Source organism: Gouania willdenowi, chromosome 3 (assembly GCF_900634775.1).
Source record: "Gouania willdenowi chromosome 3, fGouWil2.1, whole genome shotgun sequence".
NCBI classification, from domain to species: Eukaryota; Metazoa; Chordata; class Actinopteri; order Blenniiformes; family Gobiesocidae; genus Gouania; species Gouania willdenowi.
The window spans coordinates 37,278,756-37,306,006 of record NC_041046.1 but is presented as its reverse complement, the minus strand read 5'-3'; the positions used below and the strand labels follow the sequence as shown (position 1 = coordinate 37,306,006).

The 27,251-nt window shown below is 37.2% G+C and overlaps 1 protein-coding gene and 1 long non-coding RNA gene across 2 annotated transcripts in view; one reads left to right on the top strand and one right to left on the bottom strand.

Moving 5' to 3' along the window:
• Positions 1-26,496, bottom strand: part of LOC114480787 (uncharacterized) — a 46,627-nt gene extending 20,131 nt beyond the window's left edge. Inside the window, exons 1-2 of the long non-coding RNA XR_003676168.1 lie at positions 26,338-26,496; positions 21,154-21,297 (exon numbers count right to left, since the gene is read on the bottom strand). This is a non-coding gene — a long non-coding RNA (uncharacterized LOC114480787). The remainder of the gene's footprint in view (positions 1-21,153; positions 21,298-26,337) is intronic.
• The window catches only part of adamts7 (a disintegrin-like and metallopeptidase (reprolysin type) with thrombospondin type 1 motif, 7), a 106,261-nt gene that overhangs the window by 35,122 nt on the left and 43,888 nt on the right, over positions 1-27,251 (top strand). The window contains exons 8-13 of the mRNA XM_028475183.1: positions 2,487-2,630; positions 13,187-13,331; positions 19,531-19,623; positions 21,115-21,260; positions 22,142-22,311; positions 23,246-23,379. Coding sequence (XP_028330984.1) covers positions 2,487-2,630; positions 13,187-13,331; positions 19,531-19,623; positions 21,115-21,260; positions 22,142-22,311; positions 23,246-23,379 — 832 coding nt within the window. The remainder of the gene's footprint in view (positions 1-2,486; positions 2,631-13,186; positions 13,332-19,530; positions 19,624-21,114; positions 21,261-22,141; positions 22,312-23,245; positions 23,380-27,251) is intronic.

Here is a 27,251-nt window from a genome sequence, read left to right as displayed (position 1 = left end):
CCATTCGGTTATTTATTTCAGGCTCAGTAATTGTGATTAATTAAAAATAACTTTGGTAATTGAAAACATAAATGAAATTGACTTTCTAAGGATAACAAATTGTAAATGGAGAAAATTCTGGTCACTGCAATGGTAAATTGAATTGTAATTAACATGGGTAATTGGAAGTGGAATTGTAATTGAATACATTACCTCATAATGGGCTCGTGATAATGATATAATACAATATATTTGGAAAATTGGCAGTTGGAAAAATAACCATGTCATTTTATTTGACTTTAACGCTGAACATACCTTTTCAACTCAATGAGAATATACAAAAAAAAAATTATGAACTGCTCCTCATTCTTAAGCTCATTAGCATAATAATGGACCCCTGGTATCAGGTGATTTAGGCAGATTTTGGTTCAATCGTCTCGGTAATGTAGAGATGTTAGGATTACATTTCTCGTGTTTCAGCTTCCCTCGTCTCTTCAAACATGGCCCTTTGAAGGAAAAATGATATTATCTTTATAATACTAATGAGACGCACTAGTTTAATCAAGAAGAGAATCACCTGGTAATCAATAGAATAGATGATGTGCACATATATCACAGAAAATCTGACTGTGTTAATTCTACTCATTTTAAAAAAGTTCCACACTATTATGAGTTAAAAGAACACTTTTGGAAGTTTTTCATGTTTAACACAAACATTTTGTTGCAGGGAACACTAAAAATAGTTGAATTTAACACACTTCAACACATTTTAACACGGTGTTACTTCATGGACCACAAAATTGAGTTACATGAGTCCCTTAGAACCATTTTACAGCTGCACAACATCAAAATGCATATAAGTTCAACAATGTGACATTTCGGAACAATGTATGCTTTTTTTGTCCATTACATTTGAAAACTGCTTGTCATATGGTCAGTGTAAATACATGACATCGCTTTTCTAAAACAAGGGTTTGCTGTTACTGAATTACTGAAACGGTGAAAACTAAGAGGCTGTGAATTTTCATTGTTGAACAGTTTAAACAGAAGTCCATCTTGATATCCCGAAGAACATCCAATAATAATTAATTTCTAATACAATCTGATTCCCTATTACAATATGAAAATATTACTTGATTTAATTTTATTACGACCATGAACACAACAGCAGTCTATGTACCACAATAAAAATAAGAATTAAAAAAATGGTTACAAAAACCTACGTATGAAGCCTGTACATGTTTGAAAAGGAGTTAGAGGAATATAAACTTAAATGATCCTACCACTTGTAGGCCTGCTCGATTATAGAAAAAATAATCACGATTATTTTAGTCATAATTGAAATCACGATTATTCAAACTATTATTTGGCAACCAAAAAGTCATTTATTTTTTGTACAAAAAACATGAAATATATTCTTTAAACATAAATCCTTCAAACACTAAAATCAAGTATGTTCACTTTTGCACAAATCAAAACATTTCTTTGCTCTTCATCATCAAACCCAAAGTGTTCACACAGAGAATTTCACTTGCCACTTGTTTACCAAGGGTTTTTACTGCGTTGCTAGCTTTGGCTTTGAGAGGGGCGGGGCGGAGGGGAGGAGCTTGCATGTGCCTGGATTAAACAACTCAAAGTTAGTATTAATAACGTGTGTGCCAAGCTTTATTATTTGTAGATGTCTGAAATAGTGGGTTTGCTTTATTTAGTGAATAAAACAGAAATGTAAAATATATTTATATATACAGTATATACATATATATATATATATATTTAAATAATTGTTTTTTTCTTTATTATGTTGTTTTTGTAATTGTTTGGTGTAATAATCAAAATTGTAATCAAATTTCAATTAATTGAGCAGCCCTAACCCCTAGTACTAATCTAGTACTATGCATGCAATCTTCTTAAAATATACACCTATTTACACTATGAATATACACATACAGTATATACACATAATTGATATACATCTATATAATTATACAATACACATAATCCATAATACTTTCATCTGTCCAGACAGATGTATATACACACCTATTTAACATTATTTCACCTAAACACTAATGCTGTATTTGTTTAAATTGTCTTAAATTCAGAGTTTTTTTCTTCTTTTTTTTTCCAACACAGACTGTACACAAAAGATTCATTTACATTGTCAGTATCAGGAATTGTTGCGATATATTATTACTTTGCTTTTAAGCGTCTGTTCAGATGTATCAGAAAGGAATCTGTGTCTTTGAGAAATGTTTCTTCTAAATGTTTTCCTTCATTCTAAAGATCCCAGCCCTGGAAAAAGCATGAATAATATATCCATTCATTGAAGAACCATGCATGTTTAATCTCAGCAACCAACAATGTCCCAGCATGCATGTTGGTCACACACACTTTCCAACAAGTATGAGTGTGTAGTGTGCGTAACTCACTGGAGCTTTAATGTACGTGCTAAATGCTGTACACAATCACTTACTGCTCTGCTTGTGGGATCTGCTTTTATGTCACAGCTTTGGGATTCAGCATGACGGCAACGGTAATGACTGTGAACCCATTGGGAAACGACCTTTCGTCATGTCTCCACAGCTCCTGTACGGCACCGCTCTACCGCGCTGGTCACGCTGCAGCCGTCAGTATATCACACGCTTCCTCGAGTGAGTGGGATTTTATTGGTTTGATCATCTTTGTCTGAGTGTTTTGTATGGGCTGAGAATTGTGCCACTAGAAACTGAATTTGAATAGTTGGTGTTGAATTTGAAAGTAATAACATGAAATTGAATTTACTGTTTTGAAACTGAATTAGTAGTTTTTTGGAGTCATGTGTATTTTTGTATCTCTGTTTTTGTGCATTTTTTGTATAGTTATTGTATCTTTTTTTGGTGTACTTTTGTGCATTTATGTTGTCATTTTGTGTAGTTTTTGTATAAATATTTAGTTTTGGGAGTTTTGAGTCATTTTCATATTTTTGTTTGGTGTATTTTTCTGTAATGTATGTTTTTTTTTGTCATTTTGTGTGTTTTTGGAGCCTTTGTTTGGAGCCTTCTGTTGTCGTTTTGTGTACATCCTGTATGAATGTTTAGTATTTTAGTTTTATTTTACTCATTTATTATATTTTTATTATAAATACTGTGTGTGTGTGTGTGTGTAGCTACCTCCATCTCCTTTCTCACACGCGCGCATGCACATAATCCGTCACAGGTTGTTGTGACACACGCACCAGCCGTGTGTGTGTTGTCGTTTTGTGTACTTTTTGTCTAAATATTGTTTAGTTTGTTTTATTTTACTTATTTAGTATATTTTTATTATAAATACTGTGTGTGTGGCTACCTCCATCTCCTCCTTGGGTTATCTCACACACGCGCACATGCACATAATCCATCACAGGTTGCCGAGAGATAAAAAAAGACCCGGAAGTACCACAAAAAATAAACGTTCTGCAACACCAAAGTCGCAACTGTCTCTCTAAATGGCTCTGTGCGCGTTCAGCATGTACATCCAAGCACTCTCAGACGCAAGCGCATCAGCCGTGTGTGGATGTGTGTGTTTCAGCACAGTTGCCGCCCCAGGGGAAGTGGAGTCCGCGACCCGCGATTTAAAGGCCGTTTGGGATCACGGGAATAATTTTAAATAACCATGAAATATTAAATAACCATGAAATATTAAATTGCATAACTTTTAGCAGTACAAAAAAGTTTTTATTACTGACCTCTTTTAAACCCAAACAAACTGCGACACAGTGATGTCATGAACCTGGAACTGGAAGTACCGCGCTCATCACCGAAAGTGCCGTAATCTAAAAATGAACGTTTTGCAACACCAAATTACTCCAAAATAACGGATGCACACACTCTTATTTGGAAGCCGTTGACAAGGTTTCACGTCGAACACACCGCGTCAGGGAGATAGTCGCTTCACACACGAGCAGACTTTTCTTGCTTTTAAGTAGATAAAGCACATTTGCCTTGCCTCGTTTTATTGACATGCACAATTACATTAATCAGGGCCAACTTTCCGCAGACTTTTAATCATACATGCAAATCAGCAAAAGCTATTTTCTAGAGATTTCATTTTCATCTTTTACTTTACACGTGTTGCATCTATTGAAAAACAACCCGTCTGTCAGACCTTCACAATTACCCCTCCGCTTTATACTTCTGTTTTTCTTTTCCCTGTGTACACTAAAAGCCAGAGCACTTTTCCTCTGTTGTTGGACTCCTCCAAGAACAGCTTTCAAAGCTAGTAGCACAACAACTAAGCTGTCTAAAATAGACTGGAAATGGCAATAGTTCACACGTGCTCCTACTTGATGACTTATTACTGCTGAACTGATTTTTCTTCTGTGTATAAAGGTGGCGGTACATTAATGCAACAGCACAACTGTATTGCAGTGGTTCTGTCACCAAAAGGCACAACCATAAGCAGAGTTAGAGTGGTATGACAGCTTACTCCTACCGCAAAGTAGCAGGTTATTATTACTGATGAACTTTAAGATTAAAATCCCCCATATTCCCATAAAGGGCGCTGAAGACAGCACAACCCACCGTGTGTGACCTTTAGGAATAAGGATGATTTTCATATGGTCTGTCTGCAATGTCAGTACAGGATTTATTGGTCCCGGAGTCAGTCTGGAGCGATTCTGGCAATATGAGAAAAATGTGATATTTCAGCAATGATCCTGCCTGTTTGCGGTGGGGTGGAACGGATTCATATTTATCGCTGGCCAATAAAAGCAATGCATGAGGTCACATGACTGGTGTATTTATGAATTGAATAAATGCATAAATACATCAATATGAAATTTGGAGAATATGACAAACACTAACATATCTGATTAAATTAACCGTTGTTTCTTGTTGTCAACTTCCTTGTGTGTCGGTAGAGCTAGGTATTAAAACATGGAAAATATTTTTTTTATTTTCTGTCCTCACAAAAGCTGTGCAGTTATTTTTGTAAAATTCTCTAGTCGTAATTTTTCTAACAGCTACTGTTTGCCTCGCACTAGCAACACAGTATGAAAAGCACAATTAGATGGATTTTCGAGTGTGACCTAACCCAGACCTTCCCCTGAACAAGAGTAGAACTCACACATGCTGTCCTTCATAGAAGAAAAAGCCAGAAGTGGCACATATTGTGCAGCTGTTTGTTAAAGGTCCCAAATCATGCCATTTTTCACCCATCTCCATTTGTTCTAAGAACAAGAAGCTCTACACCAGGGGTGCCGGACTCCAGTGCTCGAAGGCCAGATTCCTGAGACTTTTAGATGTCTCCCTGCTCCAACACACCTGAATGGCTTGTTATTCTACTGCAGAGCTTGATGGCAACACAGTGGTTTCAACGAGGTGTGTTGGAGCAGGGAGGATTGTGCCCAAAGTTGTTTGAAAATGAGAACCTCCAGGAATAAGTTGTAAGACTGAATGTTGACAGAGGAGCGGTGTGTGACAGCCTGATGAATAAGACTTCAGTAAGAGCTAATCTTGACTTCACAGTATGACATCTGATGAGTCAGACTTGTGTGAGTGTGATGTAAAATCAATACTTTGTTAGCGCATGATTTTTTTCAAATGATTACGAGCAAAATGCAAAAGTGGAATTATAGCATATTTTGATCACAGCTGATGGCAATGCAATGCACACATGCCTATTCGTATTAGCATTGCGTGTGTGTGTGTGTGCATCTCAGCATTCATCAAATATTCTTGCTTCAGATGCTCATGTCTTGAGCATCTGGCAGTGGGGGGACTGCACCTGTGGGAGTTCAGGGCATAAAAGCCTGTGTGTGTGTGTTGGGGGCTGTTGAAGTAAGAGATTATATATAGATTTCACCCATTTTTACTCCAGTATTTCAGCAGCTGATGGTTTGACAAAGCCTCCATTGTACATCGCCTACATTGTCCCCACAGGCTTCCACCGCTCGCTCTGCTTCCAAGGTTTTATCTGGAGGTTGACCAATCATAAAACAGAAACTACGAGGCGACTAAAGTGTGAAAAAAGTACATGTTGGTTAAGGGAACCTACTATGAAGAGCGGCTCAACATGTCTTTCATGCAGCTGATTAATACATTTGCCTGTTGCTTCCAGATTTGCCCACACTTTACCAAGAAAGCCTGCTTTAACAACAGCAGCAGCAGGATTTATTATCCTCGGCTGCTTTTCAGTTCAGAAGCACTCATGGAGAACATTTTAATTGCTGTTGTTCATGAGTAAATCCAAAATCAAGTAGTATTAATGATATCATTGTTTGACGATAAACAGTCCATTCATCACACTTTGCCATCACTGACACTAATCTCTTCAAACCCTCAATAGTCATTTTACACCCAATTATGTTTTTATTGTTGCTCTAAAACAACAGTGGTGCATGTTGATTCCCACAGACTCAGCAGTTGTCTGGTAATAGAAACTCATGTTAAAGTTTGTAGAATCTGCGAGACTGGAATGGGGACAACCACGCTCCCCCCTCCCCTCCTCGTTTTGAATCCTTGTGAATGTACACGACTGTCAAGCTATTTGCAGTGTTGCCAACTTGGCAAACTTTGCTGCTAAATCTGGCAACTTTCCAACTCCCAACTTTTTCGTGTTATTGGAGTTTATGTAAAAAAAAAAAAGTGTGATTAATTAAATATGCTCTGTAATTAATTAATCTAATTAATATCACCAAAAAAATGTTGTGAAAACTTCTCAAGTTGAGGTATTTTCATTTAATTACACTATTGTGGCATATCAAAAGTTTGATATATAGCAAAGTGGCTTCATAAAGTCATTTGTTTTTAACAGACTTGAACAGATGTAGACATTTACATTTTGCTGTATTTGAGGGGTGACACTAAAACTTGGACACTGTATTGCTCATTCTGAGCAATACAATTAATGAACTCTGAACTTCATCGTTTCTTTCCTTCAAAAAATATTTATCCAGTGAGTTTTTTAAATTTGTTAAATATAGACTTATTCATTTTGGCTCTGAACCATCTTGTCCAGTGTGGAGTGGAAACACGGTGTGCTCGCAGCATGTTGCAGCCAGCACTGTCCAAGTGTCCGTGCTAGCTGCTACATGTTTAGCAATGAGGTGGTTGCGGAAGCTACAAAAGGTCCGGTGATTGGCAAACTCTTTCTTGCACAATTTGCACACAACTGGGCTTTTTTTTGTTTTAACTGTGCACGTTCTTTCCACCTTGGATTTGCTTGTCCGAGATTTACACAAGATTTATTTTGTCAGTTATCACTCTTATGGCGTTTTTCCACTGGCGATATCGGCTCGGCTCTACTCCCCTTTTTCCAGTGCCCACTGGGAAAAAGTACCTCCTCCGTGGTACCTGGTGCTGCTTTTTTCAGTACCTCCTTTGTTGAGGTTCCAGATAAAGCAGCCCTGGTCTGAAAATGTGATATAGGCTTAAAGCAGACACCGATTGGTTCAGAGAATCATAACACCGTAGCATCATCAAGTCACACACAGAAGAAGCATCTGGCCTCCATTGATTTTTGTTGGCGATCTTGTGAGGATGGCAGCATAAAAGTGCACTCTGGAGTCTGGATGAGGTTCAAACCTAGTTGAGGACCCTTACTTCTCTACATCTTTCTTCCTCCTTTTAAAATTGCTTTGCCGTGTAAGCCGTTGGGCCTAACGCAGGGACATTTCCTGCCAAAACGCCTACCATTGCACCGTCACTATCACTGGGACAATAACAAGCTTTAACTTTATTCAAGTAGCCAATAGTAATGCCCAAAAGAGCTCATGGAACACTTTGTGAAAAAATATCTCAAATTTGGCTGAAAAAGAGTACCATGCTCCTTGATTTCTAAAGCTTGAATCCAGAGCCAAGAAAAGGCAACAGCAGAGGTTCAGTGTCCACTCTGAACACTTTAATGAAAACTTATTCTGGATGCCAAAAAAAAAAAAACATCATGAACTGCTGCTTTAAGTACAATGTGCTGCACTTTAATTATTTCATCATTACTGCCACCAAGGAGGTCATCTTTTCATCGGCTTTTGTTAAGGGGAGCCCATACATTTGGATCTCTACTGTATTGTAATTAACAGCAAAAAGTCTTCAAAGCCTTTAAAGTGTGAATATCCATGGCACCAACTGCCAATATCTGAGCTGTTTTATTTTTATTTTAAGCAATTTAATACAAACATAAGCTTTCATGTTATTTGTGAATACATTTTTAAACTTGTAGCCTACATGGCTAATATACATGATATGTAATAACATCAATACTGTAAATAAACAAATACACTGCTCAAAAGGGAGTGGCATAAAGTAGCACTTATCTGGGAAGAAATATTTTATTTTAAACCAGGGATGCATGAGAACAAGTATTAAAAAAACAAGTCTATGGAGAATGTGCTGGGGTCAAAAGTGCAGTGCAAAGACTGGCCATTCTTACACATGTAAATACTTTACATATAATATTAATGCAAGATATGGCCAGATCCAGTCTCTGCACTGCAGCCATTTATCTAATGGTCATCTACGATAATAAGATCAGCACTACTTGGAGTTGGAAATTAATGTGTCAAATTTAATTGAGAATTGTCGTGTTTAAATAGTTAATTTTTAATGTCTGGATGTGCTCATATTAGCAAGTTCCTTCAGCCGAATCCCTTTTTGGTTAAGATGTAGATTCATAAATTCATACATCATCACCAGAGTGCTATTGTTTGTTCTGAAGGGATACAGCTATAGCTCAGTAGATGCCTGGGTAACTCTTTGAAGCTTCCTCTGTGAATGTCTCTCCTCAATCTTTCATAGGGCACAGTGAACCTGTACCTGACTTGAAAAGCAATCTCATAAGTAATACACTCACTGTGACAGTCCCAGAGGACATCTATCTCACAATATTATCGTAAAGTAACACATTGACTTTAATAAAAACACGCGCAAGTAAACTCAACAAATACATCAGACAAACAAATAACCACTTTGCAGCCTCTGCATTATTTTGCACTGTAATTGTTCAACAAAAAGGACAAACTCCTTTTACTGGGTTTGTAAGCATCAGGAAAAATATGTAAACAAAATGAATTAATATTGTAGTTAAATTGCACAGACTTGATTCTATTGATTGGTGAATGCATCTTGGTTAACTAACAGAGACTTCTTGTCTTCATTCATTTAATGTTGAGCCTGTTGAAAAAGCCTTTTGTTCATTCTATGAATAGTGGTATAATAGTTAATGGGACACCACACCGTGTCTTATACACTTTTTTTTTTTTTTTTTTTAGACATTATGTACGTGTTGCATTGTCGTATCAACATGTAACAGAAACTGCATTACTGTGTCATTAGTTGCCCTTATGATGAAAATTGAATTAAACCATTTTAAATGCATTCAGTATTTTACTTAAACCTACGTATTACTGTGACTTGTATTGGAGCACTTTTAACAAGAAGTCAAAAGAAGCACTTTCACTTAATTGAGTACTTTGTCAAACGTTTGCTGATAAGTAGCTGCCTAACAGTACATGACATACCTGAAAAGTCTCTGCCAGTGCTTGGGTTCTGAAATATTAAGTCATATCAGTGCTGTCAAGACTCCAGATTTTACAAAAAATGTGCGATTAATCAATTATGCTCTGTAATTAGTTAATTTAATTAATCTCACCTAAAAAATGCTGAGAAAAGCCCTCAACCTGAGACATTTGTTTTTGTTTTAAATCTTTATTCATGAAAGGTTAAAGGACATTTTTACACATTAACAGTAATGTTAACACATCAGAAAAAAAAACCAAAGTAAAATAACACGTCTGACATGACTTGCATAAAACACTTTTCTCTCAAAGCACCCATTTCCCTTGTTTTTCCAATTTTTGAGTCAATTACTTTAACAACTATTTACAACCAAGGAGTGAGCACACATGTAATTCACAAATAGATAGAGACAATTCAGCAACAAATTATTTACAAATTTATATTCAAATTATCTTGTTTTCAATTTCACCAAAGCTGGGTAAAGCTTTCTGTTTGTAATCTGAGGGAGAATGTGATTTTTTCCATAAAAAACACTAGACATTTTCATTTAAAAAAATTACATTATTGTGGCAGATGAAAAGATTGATGTTTAACAAAGTGGCTTTATAGAGTAATGTATTGTTTTCAACAGACTTGAACAGATGCACGTGTAGACATTTACATTCCACTGTATTTGAGACCAGTCCTAAGGGCTGCTGCCATCAGGGGGGAAAATATTTCTGTGTACTTTGTCAATCTCCAAATAATAGAAAATGCAAATGAAGTAAATTATCAGGTCCATACTGTATGTACTGCTATAAAGTTAGCACATCAAAAACAGTAAGAACACTTTTCTGAGCAATACAATTATTGAACATCAAACTTGTTGCTTTTTCTCTCCTTCACATAATATTTATCCAGTGACTTTTTTCATTTGTCAGTCATGGACTTATTCATTTTGGCTCTGAACCCTGTCATCTTGTCCAGTGTGGATTGGAGACACGGCATGCTCACAGCATGTAGCAGCTAGCACTGGCCGTGCTAGCTGCTACATGCATTAGCATTGAGGTGAGCCCGCAAAGCTCCGTGATTGGCAAATTCATTCTTGCACAATTTGCACACAACTGAGCTTTTGTTTTCCATCCAGTGTTTTTATAAACTAAAATTAACACCAACGAAGCTGAGGTGCTCGGCAGTCTCCTGTCTTGTATTGTAGTCTGTGCATCAGTATTATGGGTATACCGGGAACTCTTGAAATGAGAATCAATGGCGCTATTTTTTTCTGTAATTAATTAATCACAATTCAAGCATTAAAGTGACAGCCCTAAGTTATAATGAATATTGCAATTAAGTTTTAATATTATTTTGAATCTGACGAATAAAGACTCGATCTTTTCTGATCAAGTCAAGGCGGTATAACGGATACTAAAAATGCTCCCTGGCACGACACCGTTGCGACCCACTGCTCCTCAGAGGGGTTAAATGCAGAAAACACATTTTGTGTTTGTAAAATGGTAAATGGACTTGATTTATATAGCGCTTTATAGCCACACTGAAGCAGTCCCAAAGCGCTTTACATATCAGCTCATTCACCCAATCACTCTCACATTCACACACCAATGGGACAGGACTGCCATGCAAGGCGCTAGTCGACCACTGGGAGCAACTTAGGGTTCAGTGTCTTGCCCAAGGACACTTCGACACATAGTCAGGTACTGTAGCTTTACATATGACATTAAAGTATAATACATATTCTATATTAAACCACAGTGAGGTAGTTTGAGAGGGAGGAGCTCACATTCTTATAGGGTAGGAGGAGCCATGATTGCCAGTAGGAGTTTCCGCTACGCAACATCACGTGGCGAGAACAATCCAACTCACCTGACTTTTTGCAAAATATGATATAACAACGGAGGGAGGAAACAGAACTTTTTCAAGTTTGGCCCTCTGAATGAGGCTAAAGGGATGATGATCACTAGCAAAACCATTATAAAGTGATTATTTCATAATACTGCCCTTTAATTAGGAAGGTTTGCAGAATTGATCATTTAATTTCTCTTGTCCTTGTACATGCTGAAACTTTTTTCTTCTTCGTGCAAATAAAACCAAAGACATGATTTTAACTAGGGATGCACCAAATATTCGGTGGCCGAATACATTCGACACATATTGCAAAAAAAGTAAAATTCGGCCTTCGGTTGAGCGAGTTATAAGGAAGGCCGAATAGTAGCGTGTGACGCAATAACGCAATCAAACAACGTGCAGTAATTTTGAGTTGGAAAAGTGTGTGCGCGTTGCTGCAGAACCAGAGCAGAGCGACAACAGCTCCTCCTTTCTGCACACAAACACAGCCAGACTCTCCTTTCTGCTTACCGCTCTCAGTCACCACGTAAAAGCTGGAAACCGTCCAATTCCACAACCGAGTCCGTTGTTAGCGCTGTGAGCCACGAATCTGTAAACATCCCCATTGTTTCTTCCTTACACTACACTGGATCTCGCTGCATAGGCTGGTGTAGCATTAGCAACAGCTGATGTGTGTAAACAATGGGTCCGTGGCTTCAAGGAGAGACTCAACATGATCAGCAGCAGAAAAAGTAGTGCAGTTTGAACTTACATATGTACATATTACAAATGTATTCTATGCTATTTATGCACTATTAAAAAAAATTGTGAAAAACATAACCACATTTGATATTCGGCTAACCGTTTATATTTTATTCGGCTTCGGCCACAAATTTTCGGTGCATCTCTAATTTAACTTTCTAAAGTTGTTCTGTTTGTTATTCCACTCCTCACAAGACAAACCACTAACACTGTTATTTCCTCCCTATCTATACTTATCTTTGCAGTCATGTATTGGCAAATACGTCCAATTATTTGTGCTGTTTTCCTGTGGCCTACCTCTGCATATTTCCCCCCCACCGTGCAGAGATACGTGCTTTCACTTTTCTGGTCAATGTAATTGGCCTGAGTCAGGGAAGCGTGTAATGGTCTCAGTCTGAGTGTTTCGACTTTAAAGTTTCTAGATTTCATCTCTCCAACATTTTTTGCTTGAAGAAAATCTCCATGTTTAAAGTATAGTATAAATAAGTAAAAATATAAAGATTCATGCTCCGAGTTTCAGAACAATGTTTATATATATTCCAGGGTTATTGAGTTTATCAGGGTGATGGATGCTGTGGGGCCGCTGATAAGCAACTGAATAATTACTATACAAGGGTGTTAACTTCCCTCTATTGGATGTATCTAACATTAATATTAGTTTGATGGATTCAGCTGAAATTTTTAAGGTTTTCTCATTTGCAAGACCTGCTTAATCCAAGCGTACACACCTTTTTCGCCAAAATCCACTCCACTTGTACTAATGCACTCATTGGGCTCTGATGCGGCGGAAAATAAAAATACGGCACTTTGTTCATAACAAGCGCAATAAATGATTTGCCAGCGAAAGAGAAATACTGTCTTAAAGAGCACATGACACCACATTTTTGACACCATCTTATTCATAATCTATATTTACTTCAGTCATTTTTACTTCCACCCATCAGTCCGGATTTGGCCCCCAGTCCGTGAGTTTGACACGTGTGGACTACATGGTCTATTATACCAATGAGAAAAGATGTAGACGTGTTACATAATCATGAATAAATAATGTTTAAGGTCTATAGGTTGTGTCAAAGGGACATTACAGATCTGGCCCACAGGCCGCCAATTAAAAAGTACTGATGTGTCCCTTTGTTGATTTCCCTTCCTTGCAGTCGCGGTTGGGGCTGGTGCCTGGATGATCCTCCAATGAAGGACAGGCTGTCTGTGACGTCGGTGCTGCCTGGGGTTCTGTACAGCGCTGTGCATCAGTGTCGGCTTCAGTACGGATCTGCGTCTGTGCTCTGTGACGACATGGATGTAAGACTATCTGTATGTTAACAGTCAACCTTTTGCACAATGTTGGCACTTTTATCAGTGGAAATTTATGTTGTTGTAGTCATTATTTTGACTATAATGCAACTCAGTCAAAATGTAGTCATCGGGACTTTCAGTTATACAGTTATATCATTATATAGTAGAGAATGGATGGGTGAGTACTGTGTGGGATCTTGTGTTCAACACGTTAATGTAAGGTGCTCCTCAGGTGCTCTTCGGGAAGTGGAAAAAAAAGTCGTAGTTTGAAAAAGCGAATCAGCGAGCGGCCTATTTTAGTAAACCGAAAAACAATGCATAGTAGCAGCGGCAGCCAAAAGTGAGGATTCGAGTCACTCTTGAAGTACTAGTCCCAAGTAAAAGTATAGATACTTCAATAAAAAAAAAATTTAAAAAAAATCACTCTGGTAAGTAAAAGTATTGAAGTTGCTAACTTAATTGAGTAAAAGTTACTAAATGTACTTTAAAAAGTTAAAAGTAACACAAAAGTACTTGTGGAAGTACTTGGAAACAAGTTAAATATGTTACCTTTGAACACCCTGAGAATTTAGCACTCATAATAAATAAAATATGTCAAGATAAAAAAAAATGCAAATGCTCAATTGAACCCAGAGGAGCTTTGAGCTAAACATTTTTAAAAACTTGTAGAAAAATGGTACATGGAAATAAATTAAATGTCGCCCTTCATGAGCACCTGGAGAATTTAGCACTAATATAGATAAGTTTGTAAATCAAATATTACAAGATAAAAACTAAAAATGCAAATGCTCAATAAAACCCAGAGCAGCTTTGAGTTAAACATTTTTAAAAAACTTTAAAATGTTACCTATAAAATAAAGGACCCTGCCTAATAGAAAAAAGTTAAACCTACCAAAATTATTTATTGAGCCAAGTAGCCAGACAGTGTAGTGTCAGGTTTCAGCGCGGCCGCGGAGCGGAGACTTTGAAGAAGCAGCTGCGTTTTCTCAGTCACAACTGCTTTGCACCGCTTTGTTTCATTTAATCACAGCGGTTTTTAAGCCAGCCTAATTATTTTTCCACTCCAGCTTCCTGCAGATCACAAAGAGAGTTGATGCTGTGTAATGCAGTCATCTGTTTTTCAGAGCTTTTAAAAAGTGTAGTGCTCCTGTGGAGTGGAGAGAAAGGAGATTTTAGAACTGTTCAGTTTTTAATGCTGTGTTCACACAGAATGAGTCTTCTGCAGCACCGGACACATCTGCCACACAAAACGTACCGTAGGATCAAAAAATGACACCATTAAAGCCCCGCTCACCAGGAAATGACTTGAGAACATCCATTGTGTCATCTGGACAAGGAAAAGAACGCACTGCATCCGCCATGAGTCATTCTTAACTTCAACAACTTCAAAAAGTTCTTTTAAATATGGCCATGGATGGCGGGCCACTTTTTGGTTCTCACTGTTGTCTGCGGTCTGAGTCTCGTCCTCTGCAATAAATGCTGCTGCTTGGCTTGCTCACGTCCATGTTCGCACGTTTACTAGCTCTAGCTTCACCTCCATGTTTGCATGTTGACTAGCACTAGCTTCTCTTCCGTGTTGATGTTGACTAGCTTCTCCTCAGTGTTAGCACATTGACTAGCACTGGCTTCTTTTCCAGCTTCGCGGTCGTTGGTTTGCGTCTTTTTACATCGTGACGTCATCTTTGAAGGTCTTAAAAGTAATGAGCTCATTTTTAAAACAAGTAGAAAGTACAGATATTTGTTTAAAAAACTGAATAAAAGTCAAAAGTTGCCAAAAAAATAATTACTTAAGTACAGATACCAGAAAAAAAACTATTTAAGTACAGAAATCCAGTATTTGTACTTGTCACCTTTGTATATTTGAAATAATTTCCATGTACATTTTTGAATCTATTCAGGAGCCACTAAATCAGGGTTTTTCAACCTTGGGGCCGGGATCCCATGTGGCCTGAAATCTTTTCAAAATTAAAACAGATTTTTTTTTTTATGTTTTATTTTTTTAAATAAATAAAAAAAACAATCTTAAATAACTGTACTTTCACTTTGTGAATCCAGTTCTAAAATGCAGTAAAACAAAATATTTGACCTCAAGCATGATCAAAAACTAATTCTAGAAAAAAATGTCTTGGAGTCGCCAGAAACCTTTCATATTAAAAATCGGATCACGATCCAAAAAAGGCTTGGAACCACTGCACTAAATACTGTCTCTTTCCACTTATTTACAAAATGATATCCTTTAAAATGTGTGTTATCACTCATTCATTCCATCATTATGCTCTATATTTGTTCTTAAATAGTTTTCTATGCAAAACTTTGTAGTCGGACAAAGGGGGTACTTTGATTCAGAAATAAGAGAAAGGGGGTACTTGAGCCAAAAAAAATTGAAAATCACTGGTCTAGTTATTGTCTAAGAAATACAGTTAAATCTATGACAAAAAAAAATGTCAAAATGATCACTGGTGTTTGTAGTTTTTCATAGTTTTTGATGTTTTATATATTCCCTTTAACCCAAAAAGCCTTTTACCTTTTTTTGTTACAGCTGTATTGCTCTTCTCAACTTTTAAAATGGTGCATTTTGCTTCATGCATATTTTATGCCAAACTTCAGATTCTCTTTACCTTCCGCATTATTTCAGAATTTTCATCAGTAAATCTTTTTTGTCTAATTTTTTTTATTTTTTTTAACCAGTAATGAATCTCTGGGGTCAGCTTTTTTATTCTCACCTCTGCTCCTGAGTGAAGGGACTTGAAGCTTTGCAACACTAAAGTCCCAATCACTTTGAACTGCACGCGAGCACCGTGCGTGGGTGGAATTTTTATTTCCATTGGAAATGAAAATGCATTGGCTACGATTGTTGGGTTTTTTTTTATTGGCACTTTGCCTTTTTGTCCTTGGAGTTTCTTTTTGTTTACAGCCTTGTTAAACATTTCTCAGGTGTTTTCTAATCAGTACGGCCTTTTTTAATTTGTCCTTTATAAGGTCCATGGCCTGAATCTCATTGTCATTCATTGTTTGTGAGCAAACAAGGTTTACACGCTCCACAGCTTCTTGTTTCATAACACAGAGGGATGTAACCTTTGAGGCAAATCCCAGAACGCAAATACTACAGATTGCATTATTACAATATATTGATTAAATCATGATAATACAGAGAAAATCAATTTTAGTACGGACATGTTTTAATGAATTCTGTTATTTGGATAAGCCAAGCCAATATTCCCCCGATAAATTCATCCTCATGACTTAGAGTTATTAAAATTATTGAACTGCCATTTTGCAACCAAGGTTGTAATGCAACGTACAGGAGTCATTTTACTTAATGAGTATACTCACGCACACTGTCAATAAACCGTGCAATGTGAAATAATTTGCTCATGAACACAGGACTGATATCAGTCACTACTGATGCTTTTTATCAGTCTTTGGCATATAAATGTCACAAGTTCTAAATGTTCCATAGTTCTTGTTAATTTACGGTTTTAGTCTAAAACATATTGTACAAAGTAACACTAATATTAAGAGTTTTTGTGTGATAACAGCCTGTTTACTCATTAGTGGGTATTTTTTCACACTTAAAATAGGAGGGATCATCCCATCATAAAAGTTTAAAATAGAACTTTCACTTAATATGTTGTCTGTAAGAAGAATGCAGAGTAGAGAGCATTGACGCTCTAAAATTAGCATGGCAAATAAAAGTTACGCATTGAAAAAAACCAAAATATCCCTAAATGTGCTTTTATTTAACGATACCAGCCCTCATTTATCAACAGTTCGTACACTAAGATCTGAGCATACAGCGTGCGTTCAACCATATTTACGCAAGCGTCGGTATTTATCAATTGTGACATGAGCGTACATTATGATCAGGTCTCACATCAGGTCTGACCACGTGTACCCAAATCTGAGTGTGGAGATTAGCAGTGCAGTACAGCAAAATCTGACAGACTGAAAATAAAGTATTAAAATCATTCAAATGGATTATTGAAACAAATTAAAATAAATTGATTTTCCACAAAGCCCATTTTATTACTGAGAACACGTTTGTTTTTTCTTTCACAAAATACTGGACAGCCCGACTGGTAAACTGCTACCATCCATGCAACACACACTTGCTTTGAAAATGTTAAGTACACCATAAACGTCATCAGTAATATCCAATTAGTTATATGATGAAGTATAAGTTAAATTGGCTATAGGAATAATAAACAGTCAAGGGACAACATTTTAAAGGGTTTCGTGCATTTCTTTTAACGTGTTACTTATTGCCTAAAGCATGTGGAGAAGTGATGCTGATAAAAATATTTCCGTGAGTCTCTCCAGGATCTCTGCTGTAAAATTGAACAGAGCACACAGGGGGGCAGACGTCACCTATGAGCTCCTTTATACGGTGGCCGACAGGGGCAAATGCTCTGCTAACACAGGAACGCTGCAAAACTAAACTTTTAAATCTAGTTTTGCTCCACCTCAGATGTGAGGATTTCCTTTTTTTTCTTGCTATGTTTTACCTCAGTGGGCAGGGCCTCCGAACCAGAAAGATTTAATTATGATCGAATTCAGCCGCCGCATTTATCAACACTTGATAATTTGTATGCTGGGATTGGTCAGATACAAATGTTTCATAAATCATACGTTGGTCCTGTCGTACGACCAAATGAGAACTCAGATTGGCATCATTTTTTGCGCAAGGTTGATAAATAAGGGCTGTTTTGTATTGTTTATAGTGGATGGGATTTATTTGGCTTTCAGAGTTTAACAATACTAGAATCAGCTTTTTCAGCATCCCATTAAGATTGAAATTCAGAGGTGAGCTGAATCACTTGTGCAATTAACATGGATTGTCCCAGCCATGAAAAAATGTTGCATCTTGTTTTTTAAAAAATGAGGCAGAGGCTGGAACTAGTTTTTGTATCCAAACTCACTGATGACAAAAAACATGCTGCTTCGTCTGTGTCAGTGATAAACAGATGTTTCCCCACATGGACTCTTTCCAGGGGGTATATTTTGTGCCAGGTTTCTAAAGGATCGTATGGCTCAGATGACAGATTCATGTATGAAACCATCAGATGCATCCGACCCAAGCAAGTAGACCACACATCTCAAGATGAGGTCGGGATCTAGACGTGATTATTTGCCTGTTATTTTACGGTTTACGATCAAATAGGATATGCTATTCTATTCCATTATTCTGGTCCAAACTAGCCAAAGCAGCGCTACTGTGATCCGTGTGAAGGTTGAGTACTGGTGAACCTATGAGCTTTTTACTTCATTCTTACTGTAATTGATTGATTGCGTTTCTTTGCCAGACATCCAGGAATGTGACTGGCTTGACAACAGTTGTGTTCTAGTTTGTTCCTGGTTTTCCCTGTTATAGCAGAAGTAAAAACACTTCAATGCACCCGTCTCTGCGACTATATATCATATCAAACAGACAGTTTACGGTGGAAATGAACAAACTTTCAAGCGGCAATTCTAACCTTTTGCATTGTTTTTTTTTCCATGCAAATTATCTTGGATTTATTGATCAATGAGGCCTAAACTATTGATTTATGTATAAAAAAATAATCATGGCTTAAGCAACTTTAAGCTAATGCGATCAGAATAAACCTGAATACTGTTGACAAGATAAACAGTTGGTGTGACCTTTCTTTCCCATGCAATCACCAATTGATTTCCCCTCCAGAGGAAATTACCTTCTGTTAATATAGAATGTCTTTCTGTAATATTGCTGGTACTTCACATTACATTTATGAACTGCCTGTAATGCTTATACAGCAGCAAGTGAAAAAAGCTCAAATTGCTCACTTTGTCATCTACCAATAATTGCGTATTTTTTATTAGGACAAACTCCTCACCTCTGGTAAAGAATTGTATCAATCTGAAGTGGTAATCTCAATCTGTGTGTGAAGAGATGATTGTTGTCCCACACAGCAGGAAAGACTTTGAGGTGCTTTTCCTGTCATTGAAATTGCCATCTTAAACTGTAGTGAAACTATCAAACTTAAGATGCTGTCAGAGCTGAACCAGCAGGGATGAGATTTATCAAAATGATCCCAATGCAGGTGGATTTATTACAACAATCCACTTTCTATAGAAACAGAGAAAAACATCTAGTTTGACTTTTTTTCTATGATTTTTCATTCTTGCAGTCAAACATTAGAAGATGTTGCTTAAGTGAGGCATCAATTTCTCTCCCGCTGCTTTCTAGAATATCTGCAGCACTCTGTGGTGCACGGTGGGATCGACCTGCCACTCAAAGTTAGACGGTGCTGTGGAAGGAACAACCTGTGGTGACAACAAGGTAAGCCTCCTCTTTTTATTATTATAGAAATACATCCAAAAGAAAATACAGAAATATGCCCTCTCCTGTTAGTATTCTGACTGCAGCATTCTGAGTTAACTGGAGACTTTGTAGTGAGTTACTAAGACATCTACTAATCTACTCTAGATGTAACAAATGCATGTTGGATGGATGTATTATAGGATAGATGATAGATTGTGGATGGATGAGTGGATGAAAAGAGGATTGGTTGGACAGGAGATGGATGGATGTTGGATGGATATATTGTTATCAAAATCTTGCAAAAATCTAGTTTTTCTTTTCAAACAAACACTCACAGCCATCAGAGCACATGTGTCAAACTCATAGCCCGGGGCCAAAATCCAGCCCTTTGGAGCTTCCAATTTGGTCCACAGTAGAAAGTAAAAATTAATCATTTTATGAATTAAACTCAATATTTGCAGGTGCTTACAGCTTTCCCGGTGCTTATATTGCATGATTGCAGTCATTTTTAATGTTAAACAGTTGAAAAAAACTCAAGCTTTAAAAAATCCTTAAGTTTTCCTCAAATTATGACATTACATTTTCTTTAAATAGAAATTGGTCACAAATAACTGTCACTTATTGCTTGGATATGGTCAGTATACTCAACTAAAACACCCCTGCTTTTAGAGAAACCCTTTGACCAGCATTTCCACAGTGCTGCACTTTTCTGTAAAATAACATTCTTAATATGTTTCTTACAGTGATTGTATTTAAGGTGGAAAGGTGATAATCCTACTAATTTAATTTCAGAATGCTTTAGGGGGGAAAAAAAGGTTGTTACCATGGTAACCAATGCAGCATAAGCCTCAAACATGAAAAACTATGAATATGTAATTGTAATGTCTTTTAAATTGGTCCCGGGGGTGCTTCTGTGCTGGTATATGGTTTGAGGTTAAAACTTGCATTTAGTTAGAGCTGACACATTAAATGCATCTGGGTTAAAGAAGGGTGAGATGTGTCTATTAATGGAAAAAAATTAACAGTCCAACAAAGTACAAACAGCAAACTACTAAATAAAACACTTTGCTTGAAGTTTTATACATAAGACTGACATTACGCTGTCATTATCTGTCATTGCATGAATAAGGTGTCATGAAGGCTGTTAAGTGTTGTTCACTAAATTATGACACCTTTAGAGCTATGTTGGCATTTTTTGTGTTACGTGAAGGGATCTAGTGGGGTTGTTAGGGTAAGGAACGACACTCAATGACAATTATTGAGGATGGAGTCATAAACAAACGTATGAATAGCAATTGCAACCTTTGTGAGTAAATTCTCCCGTTTTTCTGAAGAAATACTTTTGATTTATTATGTGTTAGTAATCCCTCCCCAGCAGCTTTAATCATGAACATGGAATAAAAATCCAATGACAAAAGTACACCCAAACGCAGATGTGGCTTTGGGTTTTCACCACTGATACTTTAGTTTAAAGAAATATTTAAAAAATTGTTTTGTGATTTTTCCCAGTGGTGTTACAGTGGAGAGTGTGTAGCTGTTGGATTTTACCCCCAAAGTATCCATGGAGGCTGGGGTTCCTGGGGCGAGTGGTCGGCCTGTTCAAGGACATGCGGGGCTGGTGTTGAAAGTGCTGAGAGAGACTGCGATGATCCGATGTAAGTCTCAGGGTTTGGCATCATCTTCACAATTGTCCTGATACGAAACATATTTTAAGAATTGTTAACTACATATGCACAGAACTGTAAATTGTACTGTATGTAACATGGTGTCCTTACAATTACAACAGCAGCAGATTAAAAAAAATTACAATAGTAATTAATCAATTATGATATTACGATTATAGTTGACCCCAAAATCCATAGAGGTATAAACAGTACCGATATACAGTATATCCAACTCAAGTAAAAATACTGTTACGTGATTAAAATTGTACTCAAGTACACGTAAGTCATCCATAAAATACTCAAGTACATGTAAAAAGTAGTTAAATTAATTAGTACTCAAAGTAAAAGTTACTAGTTACTTTCACCCCCACGTTTATTTTTGGTAATAAATCTTCACTAAACATCTCGTGTATAAACTTAAAAATGAAAGGACAAATGTACAATTGTTTTTGAAGTAAAATAACACCAATGAGTTCAATTAAAAAGAGAAATTATCAGGCTCTAAGTACAGCTACATTTATTAACTCTAAATCTGAGAAAACATTCAATGCCGTTTTGGTGCCGTGCATTAGTTTAATCTGGTTAGTTTGGTTAGTCTGATACATTTAATTGTTGCCTGGTCATTTCATTTTTTTGTAGTTTCACAATGTCCATTGGTCATTTTAAAACAAATAAAAATGTACTCAGTAACTTTTGGTTGTAGAAATGTAATGAATTACTTTACTTATTTTAAAACGTACTTAAGTACTAGTAAAATTACAGATTTAGAAATACCAATAAACGCATCTCACTTACACTAACGCAAGTATTTGTAATCCATTATTTCCACCTCTGAAAATGACTTACAATGATCTAATCTATTTGTCATGCAGTCCCAAATACGGAGGGAGGTACTGTCTCGGAGAGCGCCGGAGGCACAAGATTTGTAACACAGCTGCGTGTCCCCATGAGCTGCCCACCTTCAGAGACATCCAGTGCAGTCACTTCAACACTCTGCCGTACAAAGGCAACTTCTACAAGTGGGAGTCTGTCATTAACAGAGGTAAGAAGGCGGCACTGTCCTCACTGTAACTATGAAATAAGCTATCAATTATGCAGACGACATGCAAATTTACACAACTGTATTCCCACTATAGACCACTACAAACCCTGATATAATGCATTGATCAAATTAATAATTGGATGTGTCAATTTTCTTCGGTTAAGGAGAAACCCGAATTTGTAGTCTTTGGAGCCAAATAAGAAAAGTTAAATGAATACATAAAACCACAAACCAAACTAGAAATCTCAGTGTCATCATTGACTCAGACCTAAACTTCAACAGCCACATAAAGATGTTTCAAATCAGCTTTTCATCCCTTAAAGAACATATCAAGGATCAAAGGACTAATGTCACGGCCGGAACGAGAAAAACTTATTAATTCATCTTTAGTCAACTGGACTACTGACTACTACTACTAACGCTGGCCTCACAGTCTCCCTTTAAAAAAAAAAAAAATCAATAAAAAGCTGCAGTTAATTCAGAACCGAGTCCTCACTAACACAAAACAGTGGATCACGTGATCATAGTTCTCAAATCCTTACACTGGCTTCCAATCAATCAGATAATTGACTACAGAATATTACGACAGGCTTATAGAGCACTAAATGGGACAGTACCAAAATATATCTCAGACCTACTCCGATATCAACCACCCAGAGGCCTCAGGTCGTCTGAGACAAACATACTTTATATTCCCGGAATAAAAACAAAACACGGAGAGGCGTCAGCTCCGCCCAAACTCAGCGCTTTTAAATTAAGAATAAAGACATTTTTATTCGACATATCTTTTAATGAAAAAGTCACTATTTAATCTTATATTATGCTTTTTTTTATTGATTTATATTGTTTTACATGTAATTTTTATGATTTGACCTTTGTGAAAGCATTGTAATGTTTTTTTTTTCCTTCATTAACCCTGTAATGTGTGTGTTAGTGAATCCCTGTGAGCTGCACTGCCGTCCCCTTAATGAAGACTTTTCAGAGAAGCTGAGGGACGTAGTCACTGACGGGACGCCGTGCTATGAAGGCAACAAAAGACGTGACATTTGTATCAACGGCATCTGTAAGGTATTTGAATATTCCACAAACGCTGCTCTCATTTAGTGGGTCGTCTTCTGATCGAGAGGTTGGGGGTTCGATCCCAGTACCTGACTATGTGTCGAAGTGTCCTTGGGCAAGACACTGAACCCTAAGTTGCTCCCAGTGGTCGACTAGCACCTTGCATGGCAGTCCTGTCCCACTGGTGTGTGAAAGTGAGAGTGAATGGGTGAATGAGCTGATATGTAAAGCGCTTTGAGACTGCTTCAGTGTGGTGATAAAGCGCTATATAAAATCAAGTCCATTTACCATTTACCATTTGGATTCCAATTCAAGGCGACTTGTTTGCACTGGGCACGTCGTCGCATTTCTGTCTGATTGCTTTTGTACTTTGTTATTCATGTGGCGTTTTCAATACAATTACCTTGTTTCCTTTGCAGGCAAAACTGTGATAATTGGCATGTGGATTTATGGGGGAAAAAAAACCTGATTGTGGTTATCAGGAGGGATAACGGCGTGCTCTTGCCTCGGTCCAAAATGCCAGTCGCTGATACAGAAGCTGTTTGGCTACATAAGTGGACAGCACTGGCTATCTACGGGCTTTGAATCCATGACATTTTGTGACATTTCTGTCATGCAGCCACATGCTCGGAGCTACACTGGCTTCATTTGTGTTCAGTGAGGTCACTGTTAAGTTAAAGGCCACATCAGCATTTCTATCTGTAAAAATTATCGCTTTTATGAATCTAGAGTTCAACCAGTGGCGGCTGCTGGTCTTTCATGCAGGGGAAGCTCATTTTCTGCCTACTTCAGAAAATGTATCTGTTTATTTAAATGTGAATTCTAGTAGAATTCACATTTTGTTGTCAACAACTATTTGTAGATTATCACGCACGCACGCACGCACGCACGCGCGTAGCTGCTGCGCGCTGGAGTGTGAGTGTTTGGTCAAAAGTCTCACAACACAAGCAGTAACAGTCTCCACAAACACCAAAAACAGACACTAGGTTTGTCAGAAGTTGATTCGCTATGAGAGGATCAGCAAAGTCTCCGTGTCAACACAGAGCAACGGACTGAAATATTTGAAAAACCCGCCTGTGTGCTTACAACGTCATACTCTCTGATTGGCTCATTTCGCTGTCAATCAAAATTGAATTAGCCTGAGACAGATCATCCAATCATCATCCATTATTCCAGCGTCCGGAACAGACAGATCCAGCCCACTGCTCCATAGACCTCCTGTGAAGCCCGGCGTCCGATGGGCGGGACTAAGTGCGTCATAACCGAGCATTTATCCAATGAGCGTCTAGTTTGACTGCAGTGGATCAACCCCTAAATCCTGTCCCATTGAAGTCAATTGAAGCTGAACTTCACCACTGTTTATTAACACTGTGACGCTGCGGTAATGAATGAAGAACGTGACGCTGTCACTGTCAGTTTCCTGTTATAAGAAGCTGATTCTGAACTAAACATACATGTGTTCTGTCATATATTTAGTCAATGAAATGTACACACAACACTACATATTTGACCACTGATTTTAGGGGAAGCTGAGGTTCCCTTGTAGTCTTAAAGCATCCGCCACTGAGTTCAACATGTATACAATGAAGTATCAAACCATTACTAGTGCAATAATCCTAAAGCTACCAAGTAGGGCTGTATTTTTCTTTTCTCTGTTTTTATTTTTTCCCCTCCTTTTTTTTGTTTTACTCTTTTTCTCCTTTTTGACAGCAGGGTTGTATCCGAAATAGAGCTTAGCAGATAAATCTTTCCAAAAATAAGAGCATCAACAGAAGTATTTAAATATACTTAAACATTGAGCATATGACCTCAACTAAGGTTCAATTAACTTAAATACACCAATAAACTAAGGCATTTTCACATTCCTTTTTCTATTCTAACTATAAACTTTTACCCAATAATATTTCACTTAACCCTTGATAAGGAAACCAATTTTCCATTCATGCGTCATGCAAATCTGAAGCCCTAGTCTAAGTTAAAGATGATGTGCTTGCGTCCTATTTAGAGCTTCTGTAAATGGAGATTAAAAAAAAAAAAAAGAGAAGTGTAACCACATGCAAACTGTACTGTATATAGCCTGAGGGCACTGGTCTGTAACCAAAAGAAACTTATGCTAAGCCTTCCCTGTCACCTCAAAAATGAAGAATAGGACTAACTAAACAGAGGGTTCCCTATTAATAAATGCTCAGGTAAACCCCATAATAAACAATAAGAATCGTTAACAAGTATTAAAACAAATGTACTTTATTATTTTTTTCTAAATGCTTTTTAAAACCACAACACAAACTCATTTATCCAAATAAGGGATTACGAAACTAAATTCAAAATAAAGGCAGTGGCTATTAGTACGTAATACATGTCAATTGCCTGCATTCTATCCTTACCCCTCATTGGCCAGTTTAGGTCACATGACTTAAAGTTCTGTCGGTTTTATTTTTAGCTCATTTATTTCTAGCTAGCCCGCTAACTCTTATTTTATCCTTAATCCTATCCCCAACCCAGGAAATACCCTAAAATGTTTATTTTTCTCGTATATGTATTTTTAAAGGTGGAATTTGTGGTTTTAAATATGTTGAAATGCAAAAAAAATGTATATGTCAAATGTGGGATTTGAACCCACGGCAGCAGAGAGAAGAATCCTTCAGTCAGGTGCCTTAGACCACTCAGCCATCCTGACAGTATTAACACACTCACATTACGCTTATGTAGAAAAAGTCATCTTTTGTATGGATAAATTGCCAGTATATAGATACATTCGACCTACTAGGAGACACTTCCCAAAAAAAATTAGTAACACAACACAAGTTTACAAAACTAATCAGGATTATTAAGTGGAAAAAAACCCCCAAAAAGAAACACTAAATTAGAGAGCATAACATGACAGCAGTGTCAAAGCTAGGAAAATAAATGAGTTAGCATTAATAGTGAACAATCACTGCTACATTAGGTTAGCTTTTAAATAGTTACCTGGCTCATTCTGTTCCAGCACCACAACACTCTCAGGGTAGTCTCTCTCAAACAAAATTCGACACAGGCCTAAAACAGGGGCCAATATTAATATTTGTCATCATAAAACATACATTCAAATAAAATGAAGAGCCAGTTACATCCCTGCCACACCAAACCTAGCTAACAGTTCAGGCATTACCAAACCAAAGGCTACACAGGTGCTCTACATTACCTAATTAAGGCCCACACAGGGCAGGGAGTGGCACATGCAGCAATGGTGCATTCAGTGACACTAGGAAATGTGCAACTCACCTCACTACACAAGTTACATATCAGATATGTGCACATTTCTGGCTTTTTGTTCACATCGACAGCCAGAGGTGAAAGTAATGGATTACAAGTACATACATAACTGTATTTGAGTTGCTTTTACGGGTACTTGTACTTTTTTAAGTATATTTCTCGATCAGTAATTTTACTTGTATTTAATTATGTTTTAAAAGAAGTAAAGAAATTAGTTACATTTCTACACCCAACCGTTACTGAGTAAATTATTATTTTTTGTGGTTTTTTTTTTTTTTATATATCCGTTACATTGAACATAATCCATATGTTCTTAGTCGTGCCATTTCTGATCAAAGCCACTTTCTATGGTTCAGGTTGTGATTTCTACCTATAGACCCTGGCGACTGACGTCACGGCACATTGACCCCGCGCCATCTTGAAAGATGACGGTCCTATACGGATGCACCTGCGTGGGTGTGTTTACTTGAATAATAGTGTTATTTTTTGACTTATTGAAAGCAGCCCATGTGCAAAACGATTGTCGAAGGTCGTCTCCGTTTGGCCTCAATATGTCTGAAGCCACGAATTATGTTGACACGCTACTAGAAGCTGAGAGAAGTCAGTACAAGAAGAAACTGGGTCTGATC